The sequence below is a fragment of the Polyergus mexicanus genome, unplaced genomic scaffold (assembly GCF_030449975.1).
Source record: "Polyergus mexicanus isolate NDT 795.1 unplaced genomic scaffold, iyPolMexi1.0 SCAF_18, whole genome shotgun sequence".
Classification (NCBI taxonomy): domain Eukaryota; kingdom Metazoa; phylum Arthropoda; class Insecta; order Hymenoptera; family Formicidae; genus Polyergus; species Polyergus mexicanus.
Genome location: NW_027223338.1, coordinates 4498679 through 4516485, shown reverse-complemented (window position 1 = coordinate 4516485; position 17807 = coordinate 4498679). Strand labels below are relative to the sequence as shown.

The 17807-nt window shown below is 36.8% G+C and overlaps 4 protein-coding genes across 11 annotated transcripts in view; 1 reads left to right on the top strand and 3 right to left on the bottom strand.

Moving 5' to 3' along the window:
- Positions 1–1173: 1173 nt before the first annotated feature.
- Positions 1174–7078, bottom strand: Rox8 (TIA1 cytotoxic granule associated RNA binding protein Rox8). 2 transcript variants are annotated; one of them, XM_070310205.1, is made up of 3 exons: positions 5757–7078; positions 4581–4877; positions 1174–4313 (listed from the first exon to the last, which is right to left on the bottom strand). In XM_070310205.1, the coding sequence occupies exons 1-3, from the start codon at positions 6387–6389 to the stop codon at positions 4017–4019; spliced, it is 1227 nt and encodes a 408-aa protein (XP_070166306.1). In that variant the 5' UTR covers positions 6390–7078; the 3' UTR covers positions 1174–4016. The 2 variants fall into 2 exon arrangements, with proteins under 2 accessions (XP_070166306.1, XP_070166307.1); XM_070310206.1 differs by having other exon boundaries at positions 5802–7078.
- A 2370-nt stretch (positions 7079–9448) lies between these two features.
- LOC138940991 (U6 snRNA-associated Sm-like protein LSm5) lies at positions 9449–10196 on the top strand. Its single transcript, XM_070310218.1, has 3 exons — positions 9449–9565; positions 9679–9875; positions 10014–10196. The coding sequence occupies exons 1-3, from the start codon at positions 9520–9522 to the stop codon at positions 10044–10046; spliced, it is 276 nt and encodes a 91-aa protein (XP_070166319.1). The 5' UTR covers positions 9449–9519; the 3' UTR covers positions 10047–10196.
- C-mos (mos protein) lies at positions 10023–11843 on the bottom strand. The gene is made up of 4 exons (XM_070310219.1): positions 11402–11843; positions 11158–11339; positions 10674–11053; positions 10023–10486 (listed from the first exon to the last, which is right to left on the bottom strand). Exons 1-4 carry the CDS (start codon positions 11476–11478, stop codon positions 10190–10192), a joined length of 936 nt encoding a protein of 311 aa, XP_070166320.1. The 5' UTR covers positions 11479–11843; the 3' UTR covers positions 10023–10189.
- An 18-nt stretch (positions 11844–11861) lies between these two features.
- Positions 11862–17807, bottom strand: part of Ae2 (Anion exchanger 2) — a 46799-nt gene continuing 40853 nt past the window's right edge. For all 7 annotated transcript variants that reach the window (XM_070310180.1, XM_070310181.1, XM_070310182.1 and 4 more), the window contains 3 exons: positions 16306–16903; positions 15080–16178; positions 11862–14993 (listed from right to left, as the gene is read on the bottom strand). In XM_070310180.1, coding sequence (XP_070166281.1) covers positions 14324–14993; positions 15080–16178; positions 16306–16903 — 2367 coding nt within the window. In that variant the 3' untranslated portion in view covers positions 11862–14323. The remainder of the gene's footprint in view (positions 14994–15079; positions 16179–16305; positions 16904–17807) is intronic.

Sequence of the window (17807 nt, the reverse complement as noted above, 5' to 3'; positions counted from 1 at the left end):
ACCTTCCGAATCTAGTATTATACATGTTTAACACAGAATATAATTATATTCATTTAGTAAATGTTTATACATTTTCCAGAATAACTTGATTATATAAATGCCCTAATGTAATACTGCATAGCGTAGCGCATGCACAGAATTATGAAATGTCAATATTTTATCAATATGTACGCTTTTTAAACAGGAATGCATTTACAGAGTATAATAAATATGTGTATATATAGTACAAATATTAATTTTTCCTCTTACACTTCTTCTGAAAGCAAAGTCAGTCTTTAAAAAAACGTAGTTGATTTACAATTTTTTATTTTGTTGATCCGTATGACATTAAGAGAGACTTTCTTTTACGAAAACATACATATTTAATTCTAGAAAGTGTTGTTATATTTTCAATGTTTCAATTTTTTTTTTTTTTTTTTTTTTTTAATCAATAGAGAGAGAAATTACGATCCTTATTAATATTATACTTAACATCATATAATAAGGATCATAAATTTTTGATTAATGAAAAATATGAATGTGTGGTACTTCTTGCATGGATTACTGTGCATACATATTATTTGTAAGTTATATCTCAAGAATGTTTCTATACAGAGTAGTGCGAATGCTTACAGTAAGAAAATGTGCAATATATATATACAATATACTGTGTGTATAGTATTAGATACTATATTTATAGTATTATACTATGTATATTATAATATATAGTGCGTACTTATTATATATTATATACAATATAGACTGAATATATATATATATATATATATATTCATGATTTAATTCAGAAAGATCATTAATTAAATCATAAAATATAAACTTCATTTGCTATAAGCTGTTATAGGAAAAGAATCAATCAAATATATAAATAGGAAATTGGAAACAAAGGATCACGAAAATAAGATAAGCTATTGTGTATTTTAAATATTTATTCCTTTTTTCATTCAAAGGATAATTTGTTTTTATAACGTTATCCTAAGCATCTTTGAGAGCTCCATGCCCTGCCATACCTAAATTACTTTTTATATAACATCTTTTGTGTTTTTTTTTCATTCTCTCTGCTGGCTTACGCCACAGACAAATCAGTTGTTTTTTTTTTCTCCTCAAATTGGCCTTTCCCGGCTTTTCGATATCACTTGTCGCAATCGAATCGTTACCATCTCCAGTTTTTATTCGTTTTCCTCCCCTTTTTTTTTATCTCGGCTCGCTTATATACTGACTTTATACAAATTGATTTTGAAAGTTTCATGGCATTTTACCGTCGGTGGTGAACTGAGACTAATATTTATATTTCATGTCAAACTTTGTTGGAATTAAATTCGCTTGTATCTTTTCCAGAAAATTCGCGATACAAAATGAAATGGCGCTTCGTCATCCTTTAAATGGGATATTTATTTCATACCCTCAAAGAATTAGTATCCCTAATAGATTTTACTGTATTGTATTCAGAATAATGCAACAGACGCAACACACACAAATCGAGATTCGACAAAGATTGTCTCGCAAAAAACAATTATGTGCAATCAATAGGACTCGCGTGTCTACATAACAAGAGGAATTTTTGATAGCCAAAAGATTATTATAGTACAATAATAATTAATCAATCATATAATTATAATCTTATAATTTTAACTTATATAATGATTCATAAAATGTTTGAAAGTTTTATGCTTTAAAAACAATCCCCGAGCAAACACGAAACTGAACGAGCAATAATAAACGCATGCGATATCCATTCGCAAGATGTATCAACGCGAAATCATTTTTACAGTAGATCTCTCAATACATATCATACCCCTAAAATTCTTCTTCAATCGATACACTATCGGAAAAGTTCAATCATTCGAGTTAAGCGATTAAAGCTCCTGATCCCTCACTGATGTATTGAATTATGGTGTCAGATGCGAGAAATCGTGATATGAAATTTTCTTTTGTAAACTTTTTTTATATGCCATCATTATTATATTTGATAATATAGATTGATAAAATGTATTGAAAACTCTCTTCTAGTTTTGCTGGAAATGCGAGATAAGTTATATATGTATGTATTTATTAACGCAGAATAACAAGATAGTTTTCGGTCGCAAAAGAAAAAAAAAACTTAATTTTGCAATAGAAGAATTTACAAGTTTTCGCTTCTGGCGTCATAATTTAATATAACTATAATAAGGATACAGAAACATTGACAAGGAAAATAAAATCAACTGTTATTACAATTGTGTTGCGAATTTTCGTCATATGTGAATTTGGAAGACACGAAAGAATCACGAATCGTGCCATACAGACTATGATAATTCGAGGAAACGTATGTAAATACATCACGGCTGATTGTCGATTGAAAGAATGAATATCGTTTCACCGTGAAAAAATCAATTATCGACATCTGTATACTTAAAGTGTATGAAATACACACACACACACACACACACACACGTGTTTTTAATTTTCAATGCTCTTGTATTTTAATTCGGACACAAAGATATCAATGTGTGACTCGTCCCTGATTGAGAAATATATTCCGATGGAAGTATGCGCGTGTGTTTTTATCATTACTATTATCGTTAGACTTAAATTACATTTATATTTATTTTTTTTTTTCGATCGGCTAGGTCGTTTATATAAACGGTGAGGAGTCACTAAATTACTTACAGTCTACGATAGAATATGTTGGCGACATCTGACCAATCTCTTTATACTTGCTGTTATACACTCATGAGCGTCTCTATATATTCTTGTTTATTTTTTCCTTCTAAAATCATGGTAAGGATTTTCATAAAGATATAATAAGCACAACGTATAAATTACGAACATTCCACGAATGAACAGAACATAATGTCTGGAAATAGGCAAGCAACGTAGCATATAAAAAGAGCGTTGGTCGACACGCCGTTAATGCACATCGTCGTAGCGATTAGTGTGCTTAAATTCGCATTCACACAAGGAAATCTCGATTCACTAATGTTTATAGCAAAATCATCTTTTCATCTCTCTTTTATAGCAAAGTGTTTTTTTTTATACATCAACCACCGACGATAAATATCACATAACGAGAAAAGTTGTAACTCGTTAGTCGAATCTCTCTCGCGCGCACGGAGTTTTATTTGTTAAGGAGCCCCGCACGCCTTGGCGTACACGCATTCGCAAGTCTGTCTAGCTATACATCACAGGCACCGTGTCTAGCTATAATCACGCTTTTCTAATCTTATTAACTATGTTCGGTATTGATACCGCGCGCTTCTTTATCTTCACTTCTAAATAAATGAACATTTATCGCGCGTCGTTGGTGAATGATCCGAAATTGAAATAAGGGAAATTCTCCTCTCCTCTCCTCCCCACCCCTAAAGGGAATTGTCTCTCGCGATGGCAAAAATATGAAAACGGTATTTAACAACGCAAAATTGCCGCACGTCAGTGCTTGCGCAGCGCAATCAACGGGTGCGGGGCTCGGTTGAGTTTCAGAGGGGCCGCAACGAAGAGTTCGGAGATATACCTAGTCAACATCAGTATTAGAAAATCGTGAAACTTAAATCTTTACGTTACATCGCGCAGTGGTGGCATACCCAGTATGCACGAGATGCCGTCAATGCACGAGAAATGTACAACCTCGATGTAATTAACATTACACACGTTTCTACGCGACAGGGGGGGAAACGTGGAAAAGAAAATAATAACGCGTTTTTTAAAACAAATATTTTTCTTTTATATGCAAAAAAGATACCCGCGTACCATGTTTTTCTTCTTTTTTTTCCCCCCGCTTTGCTTTTCATTGTGAACGTTGAATTTCCAGCGAAATCATATTTTCAGTTCACAGAATAGACATTGCCGTATGTGCGCTATACACATACACACACGCGCGCGCGCGCGCGCATAATCATACACGCAATCTCACACACACTCGTACACTCACATTCCCGAAAACTTAAATATAAATGTTGCTCTAGGTATATGACAGAACGATTTTCGCAGTAGCCCCGAGGCAACTATATCGTATGTAACAATTAGCTGGTCAATGATCAATTTCATTGTGTTGGGTATTGGTGTGGCATGGTGTATGTTACCATAGTGGGCTGCTGGCCCGGCGGCAAGGGCGCACTCGCTGTCGGAGGTGTGGCGGTGGCTTGCGTCGGCTGCCAGGTACCCGCGCTTGGTGCAGGCATCCTCATGCTGTTCATATATTGTGCCTGTTGCCCATAATATTGACCATAATATTGCGCAGGTTGCAGGAACTGTCCCTGCATCTGCGGATAGCTTTGTGGATACCAATAACCCATCTGTTGGCCATAACCGTACGCGTACTGCCCTACTCCTGCCGTCACCTGTTGTAAAAAAAAATAAAAAAATTTTTTTTCACGTCTATTTTTTTTTATATAACTCGATTATGTAAAAGATGTAAAACATATATATAAATTTTAGCTAATATGGGATACAAAAGATAAATAAAGTAATTTACATAGGCCTAAGAGGGGTGCGAATGCTCTCAATATGCTTGCTAATAAATCTGAAATAAATACATATAAATGTACATGGTGTATATAACGACTGGACCATGAACGACTTGCAATCATAAGTATGTAAACAACAACCTGTTGAGCTTGATGATTGGCGTTAGGACCAACGCTGTTTGGATCGCCGTTTTCCTTTCCCCAAAAGCATTTGACAATGCTACCATTGATTTCTGTATTATGCGTCGATTCAATGGCATGCGTTGCAGCTTCCTTAGTTGTAAACTTAATAAAAGCGTATCCCTTGTCTTTGAACACTCTTATGTCTTGGATGGTGCCAAAGGGAGAAAATGTTTTCTTTATCAACTCGTCTGTGATGCCGTTTGTGAAACCTCCGCAATATACCGTGCAATTGGTAGGACTACTTTGATTATATACCTGTTGAAAAAAAAAACAAAAAAACAATAATCGATCTTTAGACCATCCGTGTAGAATTTAGCATTAAGATCAAACACACAAATTTAATTTTCTTTCTTTTCCTCCCGTTTTAAATCGAATCTATGATCTTTGAATTTATCACTAGAAGTAGCTATTTGTCCCAAGTCCACGATAATTGTACAAATTCTTTTTCTTATTCACATAAAAATTATTATTAAATTAAAGCACAATAGATTTTTAAATGTCTTTATGTACGCTAGCTATTTCTACAGGATATTTCAAAGTTAAACGATCAAACTTTGTCAGTATGTTCTTTAAATATAAATAAATAAATAAAAAAAAAATATATATTATAAATATAGGCCTAGAAACATTTTGTCATCGCGTTACATTGAGAGAAAAGAAATTTGTTTAATTTTCCATTTTATTAAATGCTATCCCCTGTTTCTAATACAAGATCAACATTGTTGGGAAATTGATTGTTTAACATCTTATCTAGCTTGCTTTAGTTCAGCCAATACATAATTGATCTTGTTTATCAGTTCCTGTTGCGAATCAGCTTTCATATAGTAGACTATCATTTTCGCAGTTCCCCGTAGATAAAAAAAGTCTAGCTGTATAAAATCTAACGATCTCAAGAATCGCAGAATTCGTCCTCTTTAGATAAACATTGCCAATCTATTCATATTCGACATCATATAATATTTTAATAGAGCCGTGTTTATAGAACCTTTCCTTCTCACGGAATCATACTAAACGCTTGATCGTACAATATGAAAACATCCTGCGCAAGTGAAGAAAATCACTTGTGAGCGAATGATCGTACAAGCCCCTAGTCGCAAGTTTCACAATGTAAAGAATTAGTGAAACTACTCTAACCACAACCACCCAGGAGCAATCCGGGGGAGTCCGGCTGGTATATACCTCTTCATAGTTGGGTTTACTATTGTTCGAGTGTCGCGGCCGCTCGGATCTCGGCGGCGGTGGTTTCCTGGTTGACCAGTTGGTCCTGATGCTGCGCGAGCCCAGCCACTGGCCGTTCATCGCGTTAATCGCCGCCTCGGCCTCGGACTTCTTGACAAACGACACGAAGGCGTAGCCTTTGCTCTTGAGCGTCTGCGGATCGCGAACGATCCTGCAATTGCTGATCTCGCCGAAGGGAGCGAACGCCTCCTTCAGCGTCTGCGTCTCGATTTCCGGCGAGAGATCGCCGACGAATATGTGATGATGATTGCTGGTGTCGAGTTTGGGCTGATTGCCGGGACTGGTCGCCCAGTTAACCTTCATCTCCTTGTCGAGGAAGGAACGTTTGTTCATGGCGGCCAACGCCGTTGCCGCGCTTTGGTGATTCGTGAACTCGACGAAGGCGTAAGGATCGTTGCCGGGCTCCCGGATGATCTTGCATCCCTTTACCGCGCCGATCTGCGAGAAGAGGGCGCACAGAAGATCCTCGGAAACCGAGGCGTCCAGGTTGCCCACGTACAGGGTACGCGGATTACTTTCCTCGCTCATAATTCACGTGAACGGGCGCACTTTTTTTGCTAGACTAGGTTGAGAGGTGGCGGGTGAAGATCTCTCTCGTCGAGAGATTCGGTTCGGTTTCGTTCGCACACTTTCCAGCCGCACTCTAGCCACGCCGAGAGACTGTCCCCCCCCTAGAAGAGCGCTGCTAACGCAAGCGCGCGCGCGCGCGCGTCGTTACAAGATTATAGGCGCGGAGAGAACTCGATGACAAGCTGGACAGCTGATTTACATCACCCGCGTGGATCTAACTGCTCTCGCCATCGGGCGCGACGTCGGTCCGCTCTCCTCAAGCGAGAGTCGATTATCTTCTTTTCCCTCGCGTACAACGGCAAAGTTACACCCAGCCTCTCTACGTCATACTCACACTAAAAACTAAAATGGCCGCCTCGCGGCTCCTGCCGTTTCCTTTCGCACGCGCGCGTGCAAACGAAATGTCTCTTGACACGACGCCTTCCACCACCACCAACACTACTACTACTACTACTACTCTACTACTACTACTACTATTATTATTACACTACTACTCTTCTACTCCAAAAGTTTCGTCGACGCTGCGCCGATTAACCTACAATAAATACGACGACTACCGATGAACGAAATTCACCGACCGACACGTGTTTTTGTATTACTAGTCAATCTTTCATATCGGTTAGCGCGAAAATCAACACGAATCATTGGGTCTTGCGAAACTCACTAGGCGCTGTCGAATCTGTTCTGCTTATATATACCTGGGTTGCGTTCCAAAATTTACTCCTTCGAGTGGAGTAGCGGTTCGCTCGACCAATCGGGATAGAAGAAGAATTTTTTTTCTCTCCCCACACGTTAGGCTGCGGTGATGAATGCTCATGGGAAATATCTCACAGGCAGAACCTTCTGCGCATGCGTGAATGACGTCACTGCCTTAAGCCCGTATCAGACTGCACATTAAAGATTGAGATTCAAGATTTAAGATTGATACTCGATCAATCAAAGGATGAAGAAATTTTAGTCCCTTTTTTGTTCTGATTAATCAAATTTCAATCTTTAATCTTCAATTTTCAATGCGTAGTCTGATACAGGCTTAATGCGGCGTCTACAATAGTGATTTTAAACCCTAAGCTTTAAGAAATTGACCAATTACAGTCAAGTATGAGAAGACTACCCATACAGCACTGAAGCTTGCAACAATATTGCTGCAACATTGTAATATTGCATATTGCAGTTTAATGTTGCAGAAATATTGCAAAGACATTATTTTACAATATAACTTTAGTAATGTTACAGCAACATTCCAAAAATATTCCAAAGAAAGTATTCGATAATCGCTAGTTCATTCGTTTACCGCTATGCGGCGCATATTGCGCTATCTATTCCGCATTTAACTTTTAGTCACGATGATTATATAAAGTTTACAAAGAGCGACTAGTAAGGTTAAAGATATAATAACTATTTTTATTAATTTAATAACTACTTTTAATAATTTTCATTCTTAGTATAAAACCAAAAATTTGATAATAATTTTTTAACATGCAAGAGAGATACTTCAGATTTTAATAAATAAATTTTGAAATTATATGAAGACAAGAGAGATGTGAAAAAACTTGTATGCGTAAATCCACCACAATCTTTTTGCATATCTGAATATTTCGGATACAAAGAGATTGTGAATTTACAAAATTGCAAATTGAGTTTTTTCTTATTTCTCTTAGATATTCTCTGTCACTGAAGGAAATTGAATGTGTACTGAAAAATTTATATTTTATAATTTCGTTATTATTATAATACAGAAAATCTATATACACGCTAGATCCTGACTCTTATAGGCCTAATTTCTTATTATTTTTTTCATATGTTAAGGATATTATGTCGATAAATATACATAAAGCATTATTGCATATATATTATATTATTGCTATGTTGCTGCAATATTATATTGCAATATTTCTGTAGATGGACATTTTACTGTTGCTGCAATATCATAACAACGTTGCAGCAACATTTCGCAATGTTTCTGCAATGTTGCAATCTTGCAGAAAAATGTTGCTGCAATGTTATTGCAATCTTGCGGTGCTGTATGAGTACTTGACTGTGATTCGTCAATTTCTTAAGACTTAGGGCTTAAAATCTCTATTGTAGACGGCGCTTTACGTATCCGATTTCGACAGACTCGTACTTAGGTGTAATATAGGACACTTTTTAAAGTTTATATAAATTTTCTATTGTTTTTATTAATATTTATGCTAATGATATATTAAATACCTATTATCTCTTTAAGGATCAACAAAATAAATTTTAAAAATTAAATTATATATTACTTCTTGCAACATTTCCCAGATCTTTCCCGTAATGGGGCATAACGATATCCTTTTTACAACGTATACTATACGCTATTGAGGCCTCCTGACGTTCGCGCTATTGCGCATGTGCGAGATTTTTCCCATGAGCTTTCATCACTGGTTGGGCTGTGTTCCCATTTCCCATCCGGGTTCACTCGATATTGGTGCACCCGGGTGCACAAACTAGTTAGTATCGCTGGTTACCGCGCGACTGGCTAGTTCTAAATAAAGCTTTATGATTGGTTGGTTCAAAGAATCCTCAATTCCTTGCGCAATCAATTATTATTATTAAGAACTAAAATGCATTTAATTTTTATAACTATATGGAACTAGAACGTTAAACAATTAATGAAATTGATTAATAATTGAAATAAAAGCAAATGGATTAAATAATTATTCTATATTTTTTCCATAGGTATAATGCGAGAATAAAAAGTTAGAATATAGTTTTGAAAAATGGCGAGACGTCACACAGACTTGATATCACAACGTTGGTAATCCTGAAACTGGAATTTAGCGTTGTTAAGACCGATATTACATTTGTCGTACGACAAACTTTTCAAGCGCATTGATTAGCTAATTTCTAGAGACTCCAGAAAGTTTCTATTTTGCAGCCAATCAATATGCTTAAAAAGTTTGTCGTACGACAAATGTAATATCGGCTTTACTGTACGTCAGTATGAAAAGACGCCTTAATGTTTAATAGTATCTTATCGGTGGTTTTGTGAAAAAGACCGGGATGGCCACTAGTCTTTTAGGCTCAGGTCCAAACTTATCTTTAGTATGTATGTATACAAAGCACCATGGCTACTTCAGTGAGCACGAATCCATCTACGTTGTTGCCTTTAGGTAAAATAATTTGTATATATAAACACTCTTTTTTTAAATTTAATTTATATATTTCTCTTAATCTCTTTCAAATGGACAGCATGGATAGCCGATTCACGCATTATTATTTGTAGAACTAGTCGACAAGTGCATTGGTTCTCGAATACATATCATTATGAAAAACGATAAGGAGATTGTAGGAACTCTGCAAGGTTTCGATGATTTTGTCAACATGTTATTGGAGGATGTGACAGAAAGCGAGGCAACCCCCGAAGGTCGTAGAGTCACAAAACTGGATCAAATCCTTCTCAATGGGAGTAACATTACTATGGTAATCTTTTTATTGATGCTATTTAATATTACGTTTAATTTTAAGAGATTTAAGATTAGAGTATTCAGGATCAGAGTAGATACATGAAGCAAAAGAGAAATCAGGCATTTTTATAACTTATTTATTTATTTCTTCCAGTTGGTACCTGGTGGCGAGATGCCAGATACATAAAACTGATTTACAATACATCATACCAAGTGTATCATTCTCAGGGTTTATCCCATAAAGACACAAATGGTAATCTAGCTATGTATCACGAGTAAGATTCCTTATATGCTTAAGAACTTTCTGCATAAATAAATATTAACAATTAATTACAAGAGATCGAGTTTATTGATTATTTCACTTAGTGTTGGTCTGTCCGCGATATTCTGCGACCATGCTGCTTTGTACAATTCCTTGTACCTTTCACCGAATTCATCGTCGAGATCTTCACTTTTAGGACGCGTTCCTTTTACAGAGATATATATGATAGTGTGGATGTGCAGTCCATGGAAGGGTACCTCCCGAGATAGCATTTGCCAAGCCACGATTCCTAACGAGTAAATATCAGCAGCAAATGTAGGTACATCTCCTCTGAGTATTTCTGGTGCCGTGTAACCTGGTGTACCCTGATAGAGACATACAAGTTTTTCTTTTTTTAAATAAAGATATCCTGTCATTAGGCGAGTATATATATATCTTTACAATTATAGAAAATGTTGGAACTATTTTCTCTTCACAACTGCAAATTTGAAGATAAAGAAAATATTCTTTTTTAGTAATAATAAACACATTTAACGAATTGCATACGCGTACTCGTGGCTTGATCGAAACGTGTGGTTCGCCGATCAGTATAGAGCTACCGAAGTCGGTGAGCTTGGCTCGATCATCACCAGCCATCAGGATATTGGTCGCTTTCACATCCGCGTGTATCACTGCAGAATTGTGACAGAATTGAAGCGCGCGGGCGATGTCCCGCCAAATGGAAACCCGCTTCTCTCTGGACAGAACCAATTCCTGTAATCTGTCTTGCAACGATGTGCCGCACAACTCCATCGTTATCAGCGATAAGCTGCTACCCTGTTCTATATTCAATATTTTCACGATGTTAGCGTGTCGTAGAACAGCCGCGTGTTTCTCCGAGTTTATTACTTCGTTATCATTTCTTTGAATTATCTTGGCTGCTACTTGATCCCCTGAGAGAAAAACAGATAGAGTCAGGTATAATAGAAGTGTTCAAATTTATATATCGCGTTTTCGTCCTTTCTCATCTTTTTGTATATTTTTGAAATCCTGATACCTTTGTAAAGCGCCCTGTAGACAGTACCGAAAGCACCCGTACCTAACACAGAACGATGTTTTCTCGGTAGACCGTCCCTCAATAATCTGATTCTATTCGGGGTATCGATATTAAACGGCGACAACAAATTTTCATTCTTCACAGTTTTTCGAATGTTGGGAGTTTTCGGACTTGACGCTCTACTAAATTATTATTACTTATGATTATTTTGGCTTAATACAATAATATCAAGATTTATTCTCACCTAATGTTGGATACATTTTCGAGTGACCGAGGTGACAGATGTTTTAGCGTAGGTATTAATCTTCGCGGCGAAGCCATTTATCCGATTATTGTTTTCATAATAATTTCTATACATGAGATATAGAAATGAAAAATATAGTTTTTTTTTTTTTATACTACCTGCGTAGATAACTTAAATTTCCATTATATTACTCATATGAGAAAATAGGATTTGTCCATTAAGCTCTTTGTATACAGGTACATCGAAGGACGATAGGTGAAACATCTTCATTATTATGTATATAGATGGTCTGCAGATACATTATAGAGAGGGCGCAGAAGAGATATATATAATTTCGAGTATATGAAATATTTATATCCTCTATCTGCATTATAAAAGAGAGACTTCGATTAAAAAGTAATTATAAGTAACGAAAAATTGGGATGATGTAAATATATCAAACAACAGAGTGCAATTAAAATATATATATTTTATTCCTTTAATCGCGCTAAAATTTAAGAAGTAAATCAGCTACTGAGAGCCTATTGCTAATTATTATTTCTTTCTTCTTTTTTTTAATACTGTACATTAATTAGATTATTTACAATTGCTCTATCGCTCAGCAACAATTCGCCTTCATTACAACATAATACCATACAGTAACTCATGCAGATGTGTGTATATGTGTTTGCATGTACATGTGTTCATCAATAGTTACGATGAATGATTAAATGTCACTAATTAGAATCTGCATTACAAACTTGTTTGTTATCAACATTAAAGTGCTCGTCTAAATATAGTCTTGGTTTTCGAGCAGTTCTGCTTGCTATCACAATGATTAAGAGAGTATCAGGGTTTCTCCGTTTTTTCCTCTCTCTATCCTACTATTAATTAACAATCAATATATCCCATAATATAAGCGACTTTATAGAGATTTAATAACATACTCTAAAGAGAATGAAAATACAATTTATCATCTATATGTATATATATATATATATATATATATATATATATATCTTTTAGAGTTGAAAATAGTTTATTCAATTAATATATAGCCTTCTATTTCTTTCACCAGCCTTATTCCTTATTATAGGCTCCGAACCGCTCAATTATAGCATTATCGATTGTTTAGTCTTGCTGGAAGCACGCAAACGTTTTTAATTTTCAATGTAAAAATGGATAAAATCATAATATTTAACGAATAAATATATATTTTAGGAATTTATTCATATTATATTTGATAAGATTCGAGTGCAGCACGTTAGAAATTAAGTCAAATAGAATAAAATACTGCGATTTTGGCCAGAACTCGTTGCAGGACTCGTATATTCATTGAAAAATCCGTAAATCTAACGAAAGATCTATTCCACGCAAAATATTTGCGGAATTGAAAATCTGAACGCGTAAAATGCGTATCTGTAGATATAAAAATATGTACACATGTGTAAGAAATCGCCTATCTTTAAGTAACCTTTCACAGAATGTAAGTACCTGGTGCAAGTCAATGAGATATACGAGTTTGCATGCGTGTATATATGAATGTATACAGTGTCTAATTATTCGTATACGCGCGTGCATAATAAATTATGCAGGTACATATGTCTAAGTACTTGTGAATTTAAAGATAGCGTAGATTTATATGTAAATAGGAATCAGAAATCTAAATTGATTTAAGAATGTGCGAGTGTGGAAAAGTTTACGGAAACAATGGGATTAATCGGATTATATAAAGATTTAAGATATTAAAATATGAATTTTCATTGATTATAAATCGCGGAATCAAAGATCGGCAGAATCTCGTATTTGCAAAACCGCGAATTAATAGAATTGGAAGTTTTCAATTCTAGATTCAATAAATGAAGGACAATGCGTTCGCACTGCGAAGCAATTGTGAATGTAAGAAATGAAGAAATGTGAGAGGAAATCTTGGAAAATTTCATGTATCGCGGAGTCTAAGAATCTGAGATATTAAGAATTGTAAATTGTATGACGCAGAAAAATCCGTAAATCTAATTCTGAACGATCAAAGAAATATATCTATGGAAGAGGAAGAGGAAGGAAAGATATTTGTAAGAATTATGATTATTTTTTCGGCGATCGCACCATCTGTTAGCCAAACTGTTATTCCCGTAACGCATCTCGATTTGGCACTATTTTTACGTGCCGTTACATTAACTTTTCCTGAGCATTGTATCGTCGGACGATCAAACTTGAGGCACTCAAAGGCTTTCCGTTTAATTTCAAGAACGTAAGCATATCCAAGCATTTATCAGGCATATATGCGCGAATAATTTAATTGCTAATGAAACTATTTACACAGCTTTGCGATAAAAGAAAAACTGCATAAATATAAGCGGAATCAAAGCAGCTATCAAAGAATATAATGAAATATTCGTATATCTAGAAATGTTGAAAATTGTGAAATAAAAATACTATAAGCTTTGAGATTGAAATTGTAAAATATGGATTTGTAATAAAAGTTTAAAGATTCGCGATGCTATGTGCGCGAACAAGAATTTATTAGAAGCCCATATAAAATATTAGTCTTATGCATAATTAAAAATATATGAGAGACTAAAAATCTGCGGAAGCAAGCATCTTCAAAAATGAAGGAAGTAGAATAGAAACAAGAATCTGTGAAAAGATTTGTGCAAGAATCCACAAAAAAAAAATCCGATAATCTCTGATAATCGTCGATACTCTCAACGCTATCATTTATCTAAAATACATTGGATATCACTTCTCAGTTTCCTATCAGTAAACCCAACATTAGAACATTATACATCTCAATCTGATGAAAATAGAACTCTGTACTCTCTGACTGACACTAGACGCTTTAGGAGACCCTGATGTATGAGGCAGGTATACCAGTAAATAGTTTTGAAAAGATAAACGAATTTAGAGAAAGAGTATGAGAGAAAAAGTCGATTAAGGCACAGTCTAACCAGGTAACGGAGCCTCCTCATAAAAGTCGAGCTCGTCTTCGACTTCGTGTTCGGGTCCTTTGCCGTCAAGGGCGCGCAATTCCGCCGCGGTAAAGAAGTAGCTCATTTGAGCGCGCAGCGGCATCATGAGAATGAGGAAGAAGGGTAGAGCCAAGGCAGCCCTTGTACTTTTGACTATCCACAGCACGACTAGGCACAGGATCTGTATAAGAGTGAAGACATGCATCTTGTAAGTTTGCACGCGCCGCACGTAGTTTGCTGTGCCGTGGTGCTTGACTGGCATGAAAAACAGTTTGATACGGTCGAACAACTGCACGCCGTTCGTTGACGAGATGCCCATGTAGAGGAATACACCCAGTAGGACGGACATCGGCACTCGGCGTAATAACGGCGCCATCAGCACGCTTACGCCTATCAGTATTGCGACCAGAAGGGCGCTCACTCGCTGTTCCTTCACCTCGACGATGTGCGGCTTATCACCAGGCGCGTGGGTACGCGACATCACAGTTACGGCTGATACATGAGTGAGGGAGCGCACCGATGCGGCGCAGCACCACGGCGCGCCTATTAGACCGCATCCCACATTCATTAGGCAAACTACCACAATATCCATATGATAGCCGTTACCCTTACGTAGCTTGCGTTCCTTCTTATCGATGATCAATCTGCGAACCGGATATGATATAATTAATTAATTGAAAGCAAGTACACAGTTGATAGCTGGGAGCTTGCGTAATTTAAATTTACTTACTCGGATATTTGAGTCTCCATAAACACTAGGATATAAACCAGTAAAGCTGGCACCACGCAAGCAAGAGCCATCCAAAGAGGAATAGGTTTTTCAAAGCCAGTTGGAGAAACGAACCAACTTCTACCAGGTACGGTCGGAGTGAGACCTTCGGGAACCAGCAACTTCTCTGTCTTTACCATAGTCAGATAGTCGATTAGGACGAAAACGATGATACTGATGGGCACGCCGAAGTCTCCGAAGGCTCGTCGGGCGCTACGACCCAAGTAATGGCTGTTGCGAAAGATTCTTAAGTAGTAGGCACCCAGGAAGGTACCGAGGCAAAGGATAGTACACATCAAAGCCGTGTTGGGTTGATTGATCAATCCGGCGGCGTCATGATTTGGTATCAATTCGCGAGGGTTCTCCAAGTACAGATTCTTCTCCTCGGTCTTATTCCACGGTGAATTAGTTACCTTCATTCCAACGACATAGAGCGGATAGATGGTATTGTTGGCCGGTCCAAAGCTGTACTCGTGGAGGAGTGGATTACGCATGAAGTAGTTGTAGAGCTTAATAAACGTCTCGACGATATAGAGGATGGAGATCAATCCGGTGAAAATCTCTTCGGTGAAACGTGTAAAGAGTCGCACAAGGACCGAACCTTCGACACAAGCAATTGCCAAGGCGATAAAACCCATCCAGATACCAACATATACCCGTACAGTAAGGAACTCGAGGTCGTTCGCCAGGCAAAAGTTGTACAGGCTCTCGTCGAAAAGCAATAGTGGACCGGTCGTGCCGATAATCACCAATGGTTGAGTTGCAAACAAAGCCATCACCACGCCCGTCCACGAGCCGGAAACCAAGGTTTCAGAAATGCCAATCACATTCTGCGTCTTATCGCTCATTAAACCGCCGAAAGTAATAGCAGTGCACAACGCGGCGAAATACATAAAGATGGCCGCCGCGAGACAGGAGGAGTTTAGCCCGTCTGTAAAGTCAGACAAGTAAAAAGGATAGCGACGCTTGATGTCATTGATGAGGCCACCGAACAGTCGTCGAGTGCGTCGCAATGGATCGTCTTCCGACAGCTTCTTTTCTTCTTCGCCAGCTAGAAGAGCTATTCATTGAACAGGAATGATTAGTTTCATAAAAATATAGTAAAGAAGATGAGATAAATTTAAAAGATTGGAAAAAAATATCCGAATCGATTATCAAGACATTTTAAAAGACTTTGAAAAAATTACCTTTCTTTATGGCTGCCTCGCTTTGCACTGGCTTACTCTTCTCCTCCAGCGCTTTTGCCTTCCTCTTTCTGATAGCCTCGCTTTTCGCCTTGAGTTCATTGAATGGCAACAAGGCCTGTCTCTCCCAGTCACCGGGCGGTAGTACGATCGAATCATCCAAAAACTCGTTGATAGCTGATAACAATTCTCGTTTTTCGTTCGCCTTATAAGCAACCTTATGAAACGACGTGTTCGCCATTAGCGTAGAGATGGACCGACCGATCTCGTGATAGTCCAGGTCCCCATTTCTTGGCCCCAGCAAAGTGAACATAAATCTGACCGGTATTGTAACCTCCGTAATGGACGGCATCAGCACGCCCTCGGCCAATCGCACGAAGGCTATTGTCGGTTGGTCCAGAAAGTCGACGGCGCCGACGAGAACAACCGTTGCCTCGGCACCAGCTGGGATCCTCTTCAGAATATAGTCATTGTGACTCTTCTTTAGGTCTTCGTTGCTACTCATGTATGTTAGCTCCTCCTTTATATCGATCACGGTGTGATGATTACTGTCGAGCGCCAGATTCGATGATATGATCTTCGGCTTCGCGTCGTGCAGATTCTGTTGGGTATTCCAAAACTTTTTAAAAAGCTTTCTGAGAACTCTTTGATTTCATCGAAGAAAGACTATATAGATTTTTCGTGAGAAAAGTCTATATATTGTTTTCTTCAATATCTTGAAATTAGAATAACCCTTGTATCATCAAGTAGTTGGATATCAAGTAGAAGAATAAATAAGGCGATAAGTGAAAGTTATACTCTGTATTAATTAATATAAAAATCAGTAAATATTTATAAAAAAATAATATCTCATCGATCATCTTCATTTTGAGATATGTTTTGTAGGATAGAAATAATAATTCTTTTATTTATATGCAAATACAACTTGGTTCTTCACCAAATTATGAAATGTGTAGAATTTTCTTAACAGTATACTGATATCTGTTCATCTAATTTCATGATATTGTCTAATAACTTATGGAAAAAAAAATATTCAAAAATAATATAACAATGATAAATTTCCTACAAAAAGAAATAACAAGCTGAGATTGAGCTTTTTTAACAGTTTAGAATAAAAAAAAATATACTATAACAAAAAGAACATGTTTGCTTTCTAGCATTTCATGATGCGTAGAGAGAAGTAGACAAACTATCTTACAATAAGAAAACACGCTGTTATAAATATTGATTTCAAACTAAAAACTGAGAAAACTCTTATCGTCACATAGAGTCACTCGTGAGTATAAATTAATATGCGAAAGTAAAGTAATACACATACACGAAGATACGGTTCAAATTTTTTGAGAAATTGACCTCCGAGATTACGATGCATAAAATAGTTCGTAAGAACTATTCGATACCGGGGAAAATTCGTCATATCTTCGTGATTTGCTTCAATACAGAAAATTAGGAAGAAAAGAGTATAAATAAATTATATAAAGATAATATAAGGTTTCAAAGCCTAT

What these genes read in the sequence shown, in the direction of transcription:
- Rox8 (XM_070310205.1), bottom strand. Translation starts at nt 6,389, where the DNA reads ATGAGCGAGGAAAGTAATCCGCGTACCCTGTACGTGGGCAACCTGGAC. An exon ending in ATTGCTCCTGGGTGGTTGTG is followed by an intron (nt 4,878 to 5,756) that starts GTTAGAGTAGTT and finishes TTTTTTCAACAG; the next exon opens with GTATATAATCAAAGTAGTCC. An exon ending in CCAATCATCAAGCTCAACAG is followed by an intron (nt 4,314 to 4,580) that starts GTTGTTGTTTAC and finishes TTTTTACAACAG; the next exon opens with GTGACGGCAGGAGTAGGGCA.
- LOC138940991 (XM_070310218.1), top strand. Translation starts at nt 9,520, where the DNA reads ATGGCTACTTCAGTGAGCACGAATCCATCTACGTTGTTGCCTTTAG. An exon ending in ATCTACGTTGTTGCCTTTAG is followed by an intron (nt 9,566 to 9,678) that starts GTAAAATAATTT and finishes TATTATTTGTAG; the next exon opens with AACTAGTCGACAAGTGCATT. An exon ending in ATGGGAGTAACATTACTATG is followed by an intron (nt 9,876 to 10,013) that starts GTAATCTTTTTA and finishes TATTTCTTCCAG; the next exon opens with TTGGTACCTGGTGGCGAGAT.
- C-mos (XM_070310219.1), bottom strand. Translation starts at nt 11,478, where the DNA reads ATGGCTTCGCCGCGAAGATTAATACCTACGCTAAAACATCTGTCACCT. An exon ending in CTACAGGGCGCTTTACAAAG is followed by an intron (nt 11,054 to 11,157) that starts GTATCAGGATTT and finishes TTTTTCTCTCAG; the next exon opens with GGGATCAAGTAGCAGCCAAG. An exon ending in ACGTTTCGATCAAGCCACGA is followed by an intron (nt 10,487 to 10,673) that starts GTACGCGTATGC and finishes TGTCTCTATCAG; the next exon opens with GGTACACCAGGTTACACGGC.